Source organism: Delphinapterus leucas, chromosome 10, assembly GCF_059928025.1.
Source record: "Delphinapterus leucas isolate spDelLeu-1000000601 "Yukka" chromosome 10, BTC_Dleu_Yukka2, whole genome shotgun sequence".
Lineage (NCBI taxonomy): Eukaryota > Metazoa > Chordata > Mammalia > Artiodactyla > Monodontidae > Delphinapterus > Delphinapterus leucas.
In genome coordinates, this window is record NC_143138.1 from 39,918,271 (window position 1) to 39,935,570 (window position 17,300).

The following is a 17,300-nucleotide window of genomic DNA, read 5'->3' on the forward strand; positions in this document are numbered from 1 at the left end:
TTCTGTCTTCTCATTTTGCTTATCTTATTATGTTTGGGGCCTCCTTTTTGCAGGCTGCAGGTTCGTAGTTCCCATTGTTTTTGGTGTCTGTCCCCACTGGCTAAAGTTGGTTCAGTGGGTTGTGTAGGCTTACTGGTGGAGGGGACTGGTGCCTGTGTTCTGGTGGATGAGGCTGGATCTTGTCTTTCTGGTGGGCAGGTCCACGTCTGGTGGTGTGTTTTGGGGTGTCTGTGGCCTTATTATGATTTTAGGCAGCCTCTCTGCTAATGAGTGGGGTTGTGTTCCTGTCTTGCTAGTTGTTTGGCATAGGGTGTCCAGCACTGTAGCTTGCTGGTCATTGAATGAAGCTGGGTGTTGGCGTTGAGATGGAGATCTCTGGGAGATTTTCGCCATTTGATATTATGTGGAGCTGGGAGGTCTCTTGTGGACCAGTGTCCTGAAGTTGGCTCTCCCACGTCAGAGGCACAGCACTGACTCCTGGCTGCAGCACCAAGAGCCTTTCATCCACATGCTCAGAATAAAAGGGAGAAAAAGTAGAAAGAAAGAAAGAGGATAAAATAAAATAAAGTGAAATAAAATAATTAAAATAGAAAATAATTATTAAGAAAATTTTTTATTAAAAACAAAACAGAAACGGACGGACAGAACCCTAGGACAAATGGTGAAAGCAAAGCTATACAGACAAAATCTCACACAGAAGCATACACATACAGACTCACAAAAAGAGGGAAAGGGGAAAAAATAATGTATCTTGCTCTCAACGTCCACCTCCTCAATTTGGGATGATTCATTGTCTATTCACGTATTCCACCGTTGCAGGGTACATCAAGTTGATTGTGGAGATTTAATCCGCTGCTCCTGAGGCTGCTGGGAGAAATTTCCCTTTCTCTTCTTTGTTCGCACAGCTCCTGGGGTTCAGCTTTGGATTTGGCCCCGCCTCTGCGTGTAGGTCACCGGAGGGCGTCTGTTCTTCGCTCAGACAGGACGGGGTTAAAGGAGCAGCTGATTAGGGGGCTCTGGCTCACTCAGGCCGGGGTAGGGAGGGGCGCGGATGCAGGGCGAGCCTGCTGCGGCAGAGCCCGGCGTGACATTGCTCTGCCTGAGTCGCGCCGCGCGTTCTCCCGGGGAAGTTGTCCCTGGATCACGGGACCCTGGCAGTGGCGGGCTGCACAGGCTCCCGGGAGGGGAGGTGTGGATAGTGACCTGTGCTCGCACACAGGTTTCTTGGTGGTGGCAGCAGCGGCCTTAGCGTCTCATGCCTGGCTCTGGGTTCTGCGCTGATAGCCGCGGCTCGCGCCCGTCTCTGGAGCTCTTTTAAGCAGCGCTCTTAATCCCGTCTTCTCGTGCACCAGGAAACAAAGAGGGAAGAAAAAGTCTCTTGCCTCTTCGGCAGGTCCAGACTTTTTCCCGGACTCCCTCCTGGCTAGGCGTGGTGCACTAGCACCTTTAGGCTGTGTTCACGCCGCCAACTCCAGTCCTCTTCCTGCATCCAACCGAAGCCCAAGCCTCAGCTCCCAGCCTCGCCCGCCCCAGCAGATGAGCAGACAAGCTTCTCGGGCCGGTGAGTGCTGGTCAGCACCGGTCCTCTGTGCGGGAATCTCTCCGCTTTGCCCTCCACACCCCTGTTGCTGTGCTCTCCTCCGCGGCTCCGAAACTTCCCCCGTCTGCCACCCGCAGTCTCCGCCCGCGAAGGGGTTCCTAGTGTGTGGAAACCTTTCCTCCTTCACAGCTCCCTCCCACTGGTGTAGGTCCCGTCCATATTCTTTTGTCTCTGTTTATTCTTTTTTATTTTGCCCTACCCAGGTTCGTGGGGGAGTTTCTTGCCTTTTGGGAGGTCTGAGGTCTTCTGCCAGCGTTCAGTGGGTGTTCTGTAGGAGTTGTTCCACGTGTAGAGGTATTTCTGGTGTATCTGTGGGGAGGAAGGTGATCTCCACGTCTTACTCTTCCGCCATCTTCCCCCTCCTCACTTATGTGACAGTAATTTTAACATGCATCATTGGTTTAATGACTACTTGTGAGGAGAAGGGAAGAGCATTGTCATATTAAATGAACATATTTGATCATATGATACATTTTGATTTCAGAAATATTAAAAATGAGGTGAAAAGTAAGACTCACAATGGAGGAGATATGTCCATTTCCCAGTCACAAAAATGTTTACATGTATGCTGAAATTGTTTCAGATGAGTAATTCTTAAGGTTTTACTGAATTGTTACGTGATGGGAATTTTTAATAAGTGCCGTTGTGTACCCTTGCCACTGAATCAGACCACAGCATGTCTCTTACAAATCAGGAAGCAAGCATAATTGCTTCCTATTCAAATCATGGTGAATATCTAATTTATCAGTACAGTAGTCCCCCTCTTGTCCTTGGGGGAACATTCCAAGACCCCCAGTGGATGCCTGAAACCACGGATAGTGCTGAACCCCATATATACTGTGGTTTTTCCTGTACATACATACCTATGATAAAGTTTAATTTATAAATCAAGCACAATAAGAGATTAACATAACTAATAATAAAATAGAACAGTTATAACAACATGCTGTAATAAGAGTTATGTGAATGTGGTCTCTCTCCCTCTCTCCTTCTGTCTCTCTCTCTCTCAAAATACTTTATTGTTTGTAATCACCCTTCTTGTGATGATGTGAGATGATAAAATACCACAAGGAGGATCATTTGCTTTGGGTGATCCTGGGTCATCAGGCCATGACAATGTGAATGGTTGGATGTCAGGAGCAGATGATGTCAATGGTTGGGGGTTCTGGGTGGGATGGAGTGGGAAGGCATGAGATTTCATCACACCACTTAGAATGGTGTGCAGCTTAAAACTTATGAATTGTGTATTTCTGGAATTTTCCATTTAGTATTTTCAGATTGAGGTTGGCCTTGGGTAATTGAAACCACAGAAAGCAAAACTGTGGGTGTGGGGCTATATAACTACTGAAAAATATGTGGCTATTTTATTTTAACAGAATGGTGATTAGTGTCTAAAGTAATTGAAGTATAGGGCTTTTAAGCTTTATCTGATATTTTAATTTTTATGATGCAGTTTATATTCCTTAATTATTGCTCGAAATGTAGCTGTTATTTTATTTTTAAAAACCTCCTATTAGGGGCTTCCCTGGTGGCTCAGTGGTTGAGAATCTGCCTGCCGATGCAGGGGACACAGGTTTGAGCTCTGGTCTGGGAAGATCCCACATGCCACGGAGCAACTAGGCCTGTGAGCCACAACTACTGAGCCTGCGCGTCTGGAGCCTGTGCTCCACAACATGAGAGGCCGCGATAGTGAGAGGCCCGCACACTGCGATGAAGAGTGGCCCCCACTTGCCACAACTAGAGAAAGCCCTCGCACAGAAACGAAGACCCAGCACAGCCATAAATACATACATACATACATACATACCTCGTATTAGTCTTGCAGTTAACTGTAGGAATTTTTGAAGAGGGTATCTTTTTACTGAAAAGCAAATTCCATTCTCTTCCTATAATGATGCTTTGACATTAGCCACACAGTGCTCTAATGAGTTTTTCCTTGGAATGGCAAAGATATTTATCACTTAGAAATTAGTTCATTCTGTAATCTTTATCTTGAAAAACAAAATGCCTTTTTAAAAAACCCTCTTAATTTTTGTCCTTTTAACTTTAAAGAGCTTATGGTTTCCTTTCTTTACAAAGAGAATGTCAATGTCAGACATTTGGCTCCAGGTAGGAATGCCTTGAGCCTCTGGATTTTACTTGGTAGTGATCAATGTCCTTCCAGTTTCCTCTTATGATTTCTAAGAGTTTTGCTTGTACTTTGTTTTGAGATGGTCTTGAAAGTAACTGAATTCTACAGTGGGTCAGGCTTTGGCTTAGTAGCTACTTCAAAGTCATTTTTTCCTTTTTTAGTTTTACAGTTGTCTTTTGTATTTAGAAATCAGAAGTGAATAGGAAAGCAGACCTTATCTGACCTAAGTCTTACTAAGACTTTAAAGAGCATTTAATAATACATTTTGTTTAACTTGGTATAGCCCAAATAGTATCATTTCAACGTGTGGCTGTAGTTCCACTTCAAGCACTCAGTAGCTACATGTGGCTAGTGGCCTGCAGCTCTATAAACTCTGGTATGTTGTACCAATTTTTTTTGTTTTCTATAACAAATTGTGTAGAATTGGTGGCCATCTTCTTCTAAAGAATTTGCTAGTGAAACCTGGGCCTAGAGGGTTCTTCTTTCTTTCTTTCTTTATTTTTGGCTGCATTCGGTCTTCGTTGCTGCACATGAGCTTTCTCTAGTTGCGGCGAGCGGAGGCTACTCTTCGTTGTGGTGCTTGGGCTTCTCATTGTGGTGGCTTCTCTTGTTGTGGACCACGGGCTCTCGGTGCACGGGCTCAGTGGTTGTGGCTCGTGGGCTCAATAGCCCAGGCTCAGTAGTTGTGGCACACGGGCTTAGTTGCTCTGCGGCATGTGGGATCTTCCCGGACCAGGTCTTGAACCCATGTCCCCTGCATTGGCAGGCGGATTCTTCACCACTGAAGCCCTTCAGTTTATTTTTATAGTTATAGATCTGTTCAGGTTATGTTTCATCTTGGGTGACTTTGCGTAATTCCAAGGAATTGATCCTTTTCACTAAATCATTGAATTTATGTTTGTAGAATTGTTTGTACTATCCTTTATTATCATTCTAATGCTTTCTGTGTATGTAGTGATAACCCTCTCTTATTCTTGATATTTTGTGTCTCCTCTCTTTTTTTCTTTAATAATCTTGATAGATTTCTTAATTTTAAGAAAACCAGCTTTTGGTTTCATTGATTTTCCTCTGTTTTTCTGTTTTCAGTTACATGGATTTCTGCTTTATTTATTTATTATTATTATTTTGGCTGCGTTGGGTCTTCATTGCTGTGCGCCGGCTTTCTCTAGTTGCGGCGAGCAGGGCTACTCTTTGTTGTGGTGCGTGGGCTTCTCATTGTGGTGGCTCCTCTTGTTGCAGAGCACGGGCTCTAGAGCACAGGCTCAATAGTTGTGGCGCACAGGCTTAGTTGCTCTGCGGCATGTGGGATCTTCCCAGACCGTGGCTCGAACCCGTGTCACTGAATTGGCAGGTGGATTCTTAACCACTGCACCACCAGGGAAGTCCCTGGATTTCTGCTCTTAATTTTATTATTTCCCTCCTTCTGCTTGACTTGGGTTTATTTTTTTCTTTTTCTAGTGTCTTAAGATGGAAGCTTGGGGTCATTGATTTGAGACCTTTCTTTTATAATGTAGGTATTTAATATTATTCTCTTAGTCTGTTTGGGCTGCTGTAATAAACTACTATAGACTGGGTGGCTTGTAAACAACTGAAATTTATTTCTTACATTTCTGGAGGCTGGGAAGTCTAAAATAGAGGTGCTGGCAGATTCAGTGTCTGTTGAGGGCTAGTCTCCTACTTCGTAAGGTGGCCTTCTTGCTGTATCCTTTCTGGGATGTTTTTTAATAAGGATGCTAATGTCATTCATGAGGGCTCTACCCTCAGGACCTAATCACCTCTCAGAGGCCCAACTTCGAAATACACTCACATTGGGGATTAAGTTTCAAAATAAAAATTTGGTGGGGGGAGGATACAAATGTTTAGTCTATAACAACTGTAAATTTCCCTCAGAGTGCTGCTTTTAGCTGCCTATCATAAATTTTGAAATACTGTATTTTCATTTTCATTCATTTCAAAGTATTTCCTAATTCCCTTGAGACTTCCTGTTTGACCCATGGGTTGTATTGAAGTATGTAGTTAAGTTTCCAAATGTTTGGTAATTTTTCTGTTATCTTGTTTGATCATTTCTAGTTTAATTCTATTATGTTAAGAGAGCATACTTTGTATGATTTCAATTCTTTTAAATTTGTTAAGGTGTTTATGACCCAGGAGATACACCCAAGAGATATTGTCTATCTTGGTGAGTATTTCATGTGTACCTCGAAAGGATGTGTATTTTGCTATTGTTGGGTGGAGTGTTGTATAAATGTCAGTTAGATGTAGTTGGTTGATGCTGTTGTTCAATTTCTCTATATCTTTATAGATTTTTATTGGGGGGATCAACTAGTTGTATCTATTACTGAGAAAAGAGTGTTGAAGTCTCCAACTTCAGTTTTGGACTTGTCTGTTTCTCCTTTCAGTTCTGTCAGTTTTGGGTTCATGTATTTTGAAGCTTTGTCGTTAAGTGCATACACATTTAGGATTATGTCTTCAAGGTGCGTGACCCATTTATTATTGTGTGATGTCCCTCATGGTCACTGGTATTTTCTTCACTCTGAAGTCTGATATTAATATAGCCACTCTGGCTTTCTTTGATTAGTGTTTGCATGCTGTATCTTTTCCTAGCCTTTTACTTTCAGCCTACCTATATTATTATATTTGGAGCTTCTTATAGACAGCATATAGTTAGGCTATTTTTTTTTCCTTTCTGACAATCTCTTCTAATTGGTGTGTTTAGACTATTCACATTTACTATAGGTATTGATATATTTGAATTTAGTTCAACCATTTTATTATTTTAGGACTTTTAAATCAATTACATCACTAAACTTATTTGTGATTAAATTCTTTAAAAAATGTATTTGTCCTGATAATAAAAGAAATATATGACCTAGAAGATATAGAAAGCATAAAGAAAACAACATTTATTCTGAAATACAGATATAGACACTGTTAGTGTATGTATCCAAATATTAAAAGCATAAAAAATTTTGTTTTTCAAATTTGGTATTGTGCTACATATAATTGTATAGCCTACTTTTTTCCTATTAACTAATATTTTAGAACCTTCCCCCTACTATTAACCAAAATGTTGTAGATTGTTCTTTCTTTTTCGGTTGAGATAAAATTCACATAACAAGTTAACCACTTAAAGCATACAATTCATTGGCATTTAGTACATTCACAGAATTGTGCAGCCATCATCTTTTTAGTTCCAACACATTTTTATTACCCCAAAAGGAAACTCCATACCCATTAAGCAGTCACTCCTCATTCATAGAGCCCCTGGTGACCACTAATGTACTTTTTGTCTCTATGGATTGATAATTCTTTTTGCTGTGTTGGGGCAAGGTATATAAATAGTGATCAAAAAAATAAAATATATTAGACAGCCATCTCAAAAACAGAATCTGGGCTGCTGACTAAGAATGAACAAACCATAATTTACTTGGCTCACTTACAGTTAAATTCTTAAATATTCTTCTTTATTAAAGAAGGACAGTAGAGTAGCAGCGTGAACCTTGAAGTCATACCATCTGGGTTTGACTTCTAGTTCAACAGTGCAGTAGCACTGTGACCTTTAGGAAATTATTTTATCTTTCAGTGACTCAGTTTCTTCACCTATAAAATAAGGAAAACGGTCCTCACCTCCTGGGTTTTTGAGGGAATTTGAGGAGTTAATGCATGTGAAAGCTTTTAGAACAGCACCTGGCATGGTAAGCAATGAATAGGTGTTAGATGCTGCAGCTGCTACTGCTTCTTGTTGTTGTTTTTCTTTTTATATATAAATTTATTTATTTTTGGCTGCGTTGGGTCTTCAGTGCTGCACACGGGCTTTCTCTAGTTGCCGTGAGCAGGGGCTACTATTCGTTGTGGTGCGTGGCTTCTTACTGCGGTGGCTTCTCTTGTTGCGGAGCATGGGCTCTAGGCACGTGGGCATCAGTAGTTGTGGCACCTGGGTTCAGTAGTTGTGGCTCCTGGGCTCTAGAACACAGGCTCAGTATTTGTGGCACACGGGCTTAGTTGCTCCATGGCATGTGAGATCTTCCCAGACCAGGGCTCGAACCCACGTCCCCTGCATTGGCAGGTGGATTCTCAACCACTGTGCCACCAGGGAAGCCCCTTCTTCTTGCTATTAAAAGATATGACTATATTGTGAAACCTTATGTGGTAATCCTTCCTCAACTGTTAACTTGTCTTGTAAGGACTCTCTTAGTAAAGATTCTTTAAGGTTTTTCCATGTCAGATATTTCAGTGATCTCTTGACCTGGTGGCATCTTCAGGGTGGAGTCAAAGATTCCAGGTCATACAACGAGAAAGGTGTTAAACATGTGGAATACCCAAGGCAGAAGAATATGCAGCTTAATGTGCACTAAAAATTATGCAGAGAATTAAAATTTACCAGAGCAGAAACCACCAGTGGAAACCTGTGGGAACCACTACTGGGGTAGAAAAACCAGAACTGTAATTGACAAATTACTGGAGGCTCAGTGTGGACAAGCCTGAGAGATGAAGACTCTAGGAGTGTCCCCACACTTTCGTGAGTTTTACCTCAAGAATCTCTACCAGGTTTTCCCAGTGGATATTGGAGGAAAAAATCCCCTAATTCTTCTGGCAGGGAAGGGGGAAAGTAACTGTTTTGAAATTACCCGGAATATTGTCTGGGTAATATCTCCTGCCCTCAGGAGAAATTATTTTACCAGAGCCTTACCTGCTGTGGGTTTATCAGAGCCTAACTGACCTAGAGGAAGGGAAATGCCCAGCTCCAGTCCCCTTAGCCATCCTGTCCCATAAATGGGGAAGAAAACTGAGAAGCACTGATGAAGTTCATAGTCCAGGGGCACAGGCTCACCAAAAGACTGAGGCCTAATCATAGGACTGCAGAATGCTTCCCCTCCCCCTGCACCTAAAAGACTCTTTTCTGCAGTTCCTTTTACACAGTATATTCACGTACACCTTTCAACAGAAAAGGAAAAGACCAAAAACACAGTTTGAAGAGACTGAACAAGCATCAGAACCAGAGTCAGACATGACAGGAGTGTTAGAATTATCATTCTCCTCAACTTTTTTTTTTTTTTTTGTGGTACGTGGACCTCTCACTGTTGCGGCCTCTCCCGCTGCGGAGCACAGGCTCCGGACGCGCAGGCTCAGCGGCCATGGCTCACGGGCCCAGCCGCTCCGCGGCATGTGGGATCCTACCGGACTGGGGCACGAACCCACGTCCCCTGTATCGGCAGGCGGACTCTCAACCACTGCGCCACCAGGGAAGCCCTCTCCTCAACTTTTGAAGGATAACTTTGCAAAGTACCAAATCCTAGGCTGGGAGGTTTTTTTTTCCCCTATTTTAAATATTTCACTTCACTCTCTGCTTCCTTACATGATTTCTGAGAAGTCATATATAACTTTGATTTTTGTTTCTCTGTCAGTAAAAGGTTTTTCTCCTCTGGCTTCTTTCAAGATTTTTTCTTTATTGTCAATTTTCTGCATTACGAATATGATTTACCTATGTGTAGTTTTTTGAGCATTTATTTTCCTTGGTGTTCTCTTAGCTTCCTAGATCTGTGGCTTGGTGTCTGATGTTAATTTAGGAAAACTTTCAGTCATTATTACTTTAAATATTTCTTCTGTTTCTTTCTTTCTTCTCCTTCTAGTATTCCAATTATCCATATGTTACATCTTTTGTAGTTGTCCCACAGTTCTTGGGTAGTCTTTTCCATTTCTTTTCCCAGTCTTTTTTCTCTTTGCTTTTTAGTTTTGTTTGTTTGTTTGTTTGTTTTTGCGGTACGCAGGCCTCTCACTGTTGTGGCCTCTCCCGTTGCGGAACACAGGCTCCGGGCGCGCAGGCTCAGCGGCCATGGCTCACAGGCCCAGCCGCTCTGTGGCATCCTCCTGGGCCGGGGCATGAACCCATGTCCCCTGCATTGGCAGGTGGACTTTCAACCACTGCGCCACCAGAGAAGCCCTGCTTTTTAGTTTTGAAAGTTTCTACTGACATATCCTCAAGCTCAGAAATTCTTTTCTCAGCTGGGTCCAGTCTACTAATGAGCCCATCAAAGGCATTCTTCCTTTCTGTTACAGATTTTGATCTCTGGCTTTTTTTGTTTTGTTTTGTTTTCTTAGAATTTCTACCTTTCTCTTACATTATCCATCTGTTCTTGCATGTTGTCTACTTTTTCCATTAAAATCTTTAGCATATTAACCAGATTTTAAAAATACAAAGAAAACACATTGGAGAATGAGTAAGTGAAGGTAGGATTAAAAGTCTTATTCTTTTAAAAGTTTCTTATTCTTGTTTAAAAATACTTTACTTTGGGGGACACATAGTTTTCAAGGGTAGGATTCCTCTGTGTCCCCCTTTGCCTGGCAAAGCAATGAAGCTATTCTTTTCTACTTCCAGAGATTCGATTCGGCACTGCTGTACAGAGGCTGAGCTTTCGGCATCTGTGGGAGTGGATGTTAGTAATGTATGAGGGTTAGGAACAACACGGTGTTGAGGGATAACAATGTTGTTTATTGCTCAGAGGTCCTGCACAAATCTCTATCCTTGGCCCTTGGGTTTTATCGCTGATAAAATAGGACTGTTACAGAGGCTAGTACAAGGGATGATGAGAGCTTGAGCCTTGTAATCTTCTATGATGGGCCTTATGCCTTGAAATACTTCATTACTTACAGAATATTGATTAATTGGGGGAGGAGGTTTTGAGGGATCTTTTTGAATGCTGATGGGAGGTGTGCTGTGAATTTTGCTAACATCATTTGGAGATTTTGCCCATAAGGAAATGGTAGCTGATTCAGTAGGAACAAATGATCAGTGTTTCCAGAATCTGCTCTAGTACCATCAGAGACCGAACAAATAAAGGGTCATTTAATTCACCTAGTGTGTTACTTTGATGACTACTGTCAAATTCTAGAATTATTTCTCCCAAATTCTAGCATACTTGTCTAAGAAGTCTCAGCATAATAAATGGGTAGGGGTAGATGAACTAAAGAGAACAGAGTAAGTATCTCCCAAAGGGCCTAAACAAAAGGGAGCAGGTTCAGAGACAGGAACCTCTTGCGGTTCATTAGAGATCCCCCCCATTCTAGCTGTTTTAGTACTAAAAGGCAGTGGCTGTTTTATAGTAGTAAGGTTGAGCACTGAAAGTTTGGCTCAAGTGTCAGCTAGAACTGGAAGAGATTCATCCCTAATCCGGAGAAAAGTTTTACTAAGCTGATTAAGAGGGAGGATTGGGAAGAGTGCCTGTAGTTCCTCACAGCCCCATCATTGAGAATTGGGAGGAAGGTGGAATTAAAAGAAAAAAAAACAAAAAAACTTTACTTTGGGCTTCCCTGGTGGCACAGTGGTTGAGAGTCCACCTGCCGATGCAGGGGACACAGGTTCGTGCCCCGGTCCGGGAAGATCCCACATGCCGTGGAGCGGCTGGGCCCGTGAGCCATGGCCGCTGAGCCTGCGCGTCTGGAGCCTGTGCTCCGCAACAGGAGAGGCACAACAGTGAGAGGCCCACATACTGCAAAAAAACCCCAAAAAATCCTTTGTTTGTTTATTTAATATGGCCGCACTGGGTCTTAGATGCGGCACATGGGATCTTCGTTTCTGCATGCAAGATTTTCATTGCGTCATGTGGGATCTTTAGTTGCGTCATGCAGGATCTAGTTCCCTGATCAGGGATGGAACCCAGGCCCCTTGCACTGGGAGTGTGGAGTCTTAACCACTGGACCACCAGGGAAGTCCCTATTTTTCTTACTCTTAATTGATCTAATATAACAATTTGTTCAAAATAATAACAGCAACAGTGTAATCAATTATGTATGCTTGTGTTCCATTATATGTGTTTGTGTGTATCTGTGTATAAACCGTTTACATACATATATATACATATGTGTATACATACATATATATACGTGTGTGTGTGTATGAATAAGTGAAATGAATGACAGCAGTGATACAAGGGACAGGAGGGAGCGATTAGGAGTATTTTGCTATTATATGATACCTGCACTATCCATGAAGTGGTAGTGTCATTTATGATTTCACTTGGATTAGTTGTAAATGTACATTGCAAACTGACAACCTCATTAAAAGAAAAAAAACTAATTGTTATACTAAGAAAGGAGAGAAAATTGAATCATGTAAAATGCTCAATTAAAACCTAAAAGGCAGAAAAAGAGTAGAAGAGAAAAATCAGAACAAGAGCAACAAATAGAAAACAGTAACAAATATGGTAGATATTAATCCCGCTATATCAGTAACCACTTTTAAACCTCAGTAGTCTAAATGTACAAATGAAAGAGATTGTCAGAATGGATCACAAAACAAGACCCAACTCTACATTGTTTTCAAGCAAATTCTAATATCAATGTACATATACATTAAGAATAAAGGGATGGAGAAAGATGTACTGTGCTAACACTAATCCAAAGAAAGCAGAAGTAGCTATATTCAGTCAGAGCAGACTTCAGACCAAAGAAATTATCAGGGATAAAGAGGGATAGTATATAATGATAAAGGGGTTAGTACTCCAGGAAGACATAAGAATTCTTAATGTATATGTGCTTAACAACAGGATATCAAACTCTGTGAGGCAAAACTGATGGAACTGAAAGGAGAAATAGACGAAGTCTCCACTATTTTAGTTGGAGACTTCAACACTTGGTTATCAGAAATGGACAGACCCAGCAGGCAGAAAACCATAAGGACATAGTTGAGCTCAACAACACCATCATTATGCTGGATATAATTGACATCTGCAGACTACTTCATCCAACAGCAGCAAATTCTTCTGAAGCTCACATGAAACTTTTCACCAAGGTAAACCAGATTCTGGGCCATAAAACACCTTAACCAACTTAAAAGAATAGAAGTTATACAATGTATACTCTTACACCACAATGGAATTAAACTAGAAGGCAACAACAGAAAGATAGTGGAAGAATCCCCACACTTCTGAATAACATATGGATCAAAGAAGAAATCTCAAGAGAAATCTAAAAATACTTTGAACTAAATGCAAATGAGAATAACACCTATCAAAATTGTGAAATGCAGCTAAAGCAGTTCTCAGAGGGGAATTTATAGCATTGAATACATATGTTAGAAAAAAAGAAAAACCTAAAATCTATAATATAAGCTTCCACTTTAGGAAACTAGAAAAATAAGAACAAATTAAATCAGAAGAAAAATATAGAGTAGAGCAGAAGGCAGTGAAATTGCAAATAGAAAATCAATAGAGAAAATCAATAAAACCTAAAACTGGTGTTTTGAAAAGGTTAATTTAAGTCACTAACCTCTGGCCAGGCTAAGAAAAAAAGGTAGAAGATACAAATTACTAAAATCAGAAATGAAAGAGAGAACATCACTACAGATCCCATGCACAGTCAACAGATAATAAGGAATATTATGAGCAAGTCATGTTGGTAACAAACAGATGTAATGCCCATAAATTTGATAACTTAGGTGTAATGGACCAATTTCTTGAAAGGTGCAATCTGCCAGAGCTCACCCAAGAAGAAATAATCTGTATAGGCCATATCTATTAAAGAAATTAAAGCAACAATTAATAACCTTACAAAACGGAAAGTGCCAGGCTCAGATGAGTTCACTGGTGAATTCTACCAGACATTTAAGGAAGAAATTTTACCACTACTCTGGAATCTCTTCCAGAAGAGTGAAGCAGAAAGAATACTTTCTGACTCATTCTATGAGGCCAGCATTACCCTAATGCCAAAACCAGACAGACAGTACAAGGAAAGAAAATCATAGACCATTATCTCTCATGAACATAGATGCAAAAGTCATCAACAAAATATTAGCAAATCAAATCCAACAATGTGTAAGAAGAATAACATATGCTATGACCAAATGAGATTTATCCCAGACATGCAAGGCTGGTTCAGCATTCAAAAATCAATTAATATAACCCATTATATCAACAGGCTAAGAAGAAAAGTCACATGTTCATATCAATAGATACAGAAAAACCATTTGTTAAAATCCAACACCTATTTGTGATTAAACTCTCAGGAAACTAGGAAGAAAGGAGGGGATCGCTCTCTACTTGATAAAGACTATTTACAAAAAATCTTTAGCTAATATCATACTTAATGATGAGAAATTAGAAGTTTTCTGCTCAGATCAGAAGTGAGGCAAAGGAAAGTCCACTGCTTTTCAACATCATGCTGGAAGTCCTAGCTAGTGCAATAAGACAATTAAAGCGAAATAAAAAATCTTCAGATTGGGAAGGAGGAAATAAAACCATCTTTTTTTTTTGCAGATGGCAAAATTTGAAAGAATCAACAACAAAATATCCTGGAACTAATAAGCAACTATAACAAGGTTGCAGGATACAAGATTGATTTACAAAAATTAAACGCTTTCCTATAAACCAGCATGAACATGTTCAATTTGAAATTAAAAACACATTACCATTTATGTTTTTATCCCCCCAAAATAAAGTACTTAAGTGTAAAGCTATCCAAGTGTGAACAAGATCTATATGAGGAAAACAACAAAATTCTGATGAAAAGAATCTGAGAAGAACTAAGTAAGTGAAGAGATATTTCATGTTCATGGATAGGAAGACTCAGTATTTTCAAGATATTAGTTCTTCCCAGCTTGATGTGCAGATTGAACACAGTCCCAATCAAAATCCCAGCAAGTTATTGTGTGGAAATCAACAAACTGCTTTTAAATTATATACAGAAAGGCAAAAGACCCAGAGTAGCCAATTCAGCAATGGAGAAGAACAGAGTTGGAGAACGGACACTCTGACTTCAAGACTTCCTATAAAGTAACCAAGATATTGTGGTAATGGTGAAAGAATAAACAAATAGATAATTGGAACAGAAGAGAGAGCCCAGAAATGGACTGACACAAATATAGTCAACTGATCTTTGACAAAGGAGCAAAGACAATACACTGGAGAAAAGGTATTCTTTTCAACAAATGGTGCCGGATCAAGTAGACATCTACATGTAAAAAAATGAATCTGCACACAGGTCTTACATCCTTCACAAATGTTAACTCAAAATGGATTATAAATCTAAACATAAAATGCAAAACTGTAAAACTCCTAGAAGATAACATAGACAGAAACCTAGATGATCTTGGGTACGACCATGACTTTTTTTGGTTGTGCCTCACAGCTTATCAAACCGGAGCCCTCAGCAGTGAAAGCATGGAGTCCTAACCATCGGACTGCCAGGGAATTTCCCATGACTTTTTTTTTGTAATTGAAGTATAGTTGATTTACAATATTGTGTTTCAGGTGTGCAGCAGAGTGAATTGATTATAGGCAATGACTTTTTAAATGCAACACCAAAGGGGCATGATCTAAAGAAAGAATTGATAAGCTGGAGTTCATTAAAATTAAAAACTTAAGTGCTCTGTGAAAGACAGTGTCAAGAGAATGAGAAGACAGGCCACAGACTGGGAGAAAACATTTGTAAAAGACACATCTGATAAAGGACTATTATCCAAAATATACAGAAAGCTCTTAAAACTCAATAATAAGAAAACAAACAACTCAAAAAACAAGCAAAAAAGAGTTGAACTGACATCTCACCGAAGAAGATATACAGGTGCAAATAAGCATATAAAAAGATGTTCAACATTATGTCATTAGAGAGTTGCAAATTAAAATAAGTTACCACTACCTACCTGTTAGAATGGCTAAAATCTGGAACACTGTCAACGCCAAATGCTGGCAAGGATGTGGAGCAACGGAAACTCATTTATTGCTGGTGAGAATGCAAAGTGGTACAGTCACTTCGTTAGGCAGTTTGGCAGTTTCCTACAAAACTAAAATATTCTTACCATATTTATAGCAGTTACATTCATAATTGCCAAAACTTGGAAGCAATCAAAACATCCTTCAGTAGATGAATGGGTAAATAAACTTCGGTACATCTAGACAGTGGAATACTATCCAGCATGAAAAAGAAATGAGCTTTCACTTCATGAAAAGATACAGAACACCTTTAAGTGCATATTTCTGTGTGAAAGAAACCAATCTGAAAAGGCTACATACTGTATGTAGCCAACTATATAACATTTTAGAAAAGGCAAAACTGTGGAAATAGTGATTGCCAGGGGCTAGGGGAGGGAGGGATGAATAGGCAGAGCACAGAGGATTTTTAGGGCAGTGAAACTATTCTGTGATACTATAGTGGTGGAAACATGTCATTATACATCTATTAAAACCCATAGAATGTGCAACACAAGAGTGAACTCTGACATAAACTATGGACTTCGGGTGATAATGATGTGTCTGTGTAGATTCATCAGTTGTAACAAATACACCACTTTTATGTAGGATATTGATAGTAAAGGAGATTTTATGTATGTGGAGGCAGAGTATATTATCAGTTTTGCTGTGAACCTACATCTTCTAAAAATAAAGTCTTAAAAATAATGAAGTCTATTAAAACTTATTTTCAGTAATAAAAAATAGTAAACATTAGGAAATAATAACTTTCTAGGTCAAATGGTGTCTGAAGGGGCTTTCCCAGATATGCAGTATTTTAACTAAAAAGATTCAGATTGGTGACAGGGTGTCACATTTCCAGATTGCAGTAAATAAGCATAAACTCTGGTTGAGCATGACTAATGCAGTTTGGCATGAGTTGAGGGTTCTGTGTGCAAAAGAGTGGGAGGTAGATTGAAGGTGATGGTACTCTGAAGCATATTTACACCCACAGGTCATCTGGAAGAGAGATGAGTAGCAGAGTGTCATGGCCCAGACTAAAAGGCCCAATGCATTGTACCTCTGCTGTGAGAGGGTGGCGAGGGCGGCTCCCTTTGTAGGACTGGGAAGTCCCAATGGCTATGAGTGAGTCCCAAGACCCACTGTGTGTGGATGCTGCTACTTCAGTCTAGGGATGAGTAGTCATTCGTTCCCTCAAAGCTCTGTGCCCAGATTCAAGCCAGGAAAATTTTGGGCCTGTTAATAAGGGCCTGCAATGGAAATGAAGAGGAAGGGATACTTAGGAAGATTGGGTAGGACAAAAGAGATGAAGAAAGTGAAAAATGAAAGGAGAATGAAGAAACATTTAACAAGTTCTGCTTTGTCTCTCTCTGACTCTGACTTGTCAGTGAATGTGACATCTGTAATGTAGTTCTCTTAGGAGAGAATGTTGAGGGGAAGGGGTATCTGTTTTCTTTGTTTCGCTAGTTCTCACATTGGTCCAGCTAGGATGATGATGTTGACTGGGAGCAGTTTCCCTGAACCCAGAAACAAAGCCCATCCTCTTTTAGGAGGAGGGGGAAGGGAGAGTTGATGTAGTACATTATCAGAGATCTCACCAAGGATAACTAATTACCATCAGTAATGCTGTTTTACCCTTTTTGTCCATGATTATGTCAAAGATAGCATTTGAGTTTTTAAAAAAAGACAGATGGGGCTATGTCTTGTTATTAGGCTTTTTAGTATTCAAAACATACATAGTACCTCTGCAGAAAGATATCAGAGTCTTAAGTTAAACCTTACTTTAAAGCACATGTACCAAGAAGAACAGACCTCTTTCTCTCTGTTTTTAATGGAACTACTTAAGGTTGAATTAAGTAAATCAGTTGCTAGTCTAAAATTTGACTTT

General features: G+C 40.2%; 1 protein-coding gene across 9 annotated transcripts in view; it reads left to right on the forward strand.

Moving 5' to 3' along the window:
- ILRUN (inflammation and lipid regulator with UBA-like and NBR1-like domains) overlaps positions 1-17,300 on the forward strand; it is a 128,173-nt gene that overhangs the window by 65,937 nt on the left and 44,936 nt on the right. Inside the window, exons 4-5 of one of the 9 annotated variants that reach the window (XM_089918862.1) lie at positions 5,865-5,910; positions 13,982-14,068. The exons of 5 other annotated variants lie outside the window; for them this stretch is intronic. In XM_089918862.1, coding sequence (XP_089774988.1) covers positions 5,865-5,910; position 13,982 — 47 coding nt within the window. In that variant the 3' untranslated portion in view covers positions 13,983-14,068. Of the gene's footprint in view, positions 1-5,864; positions 5,911-13,981; positions 14,095-17,300 lie in introns of those variants that run through there. 3 more of the 9 variants (XM_089918859.1, XM_089918863.1, XM_089918864.1) reach the window with 3 other exon arrangements.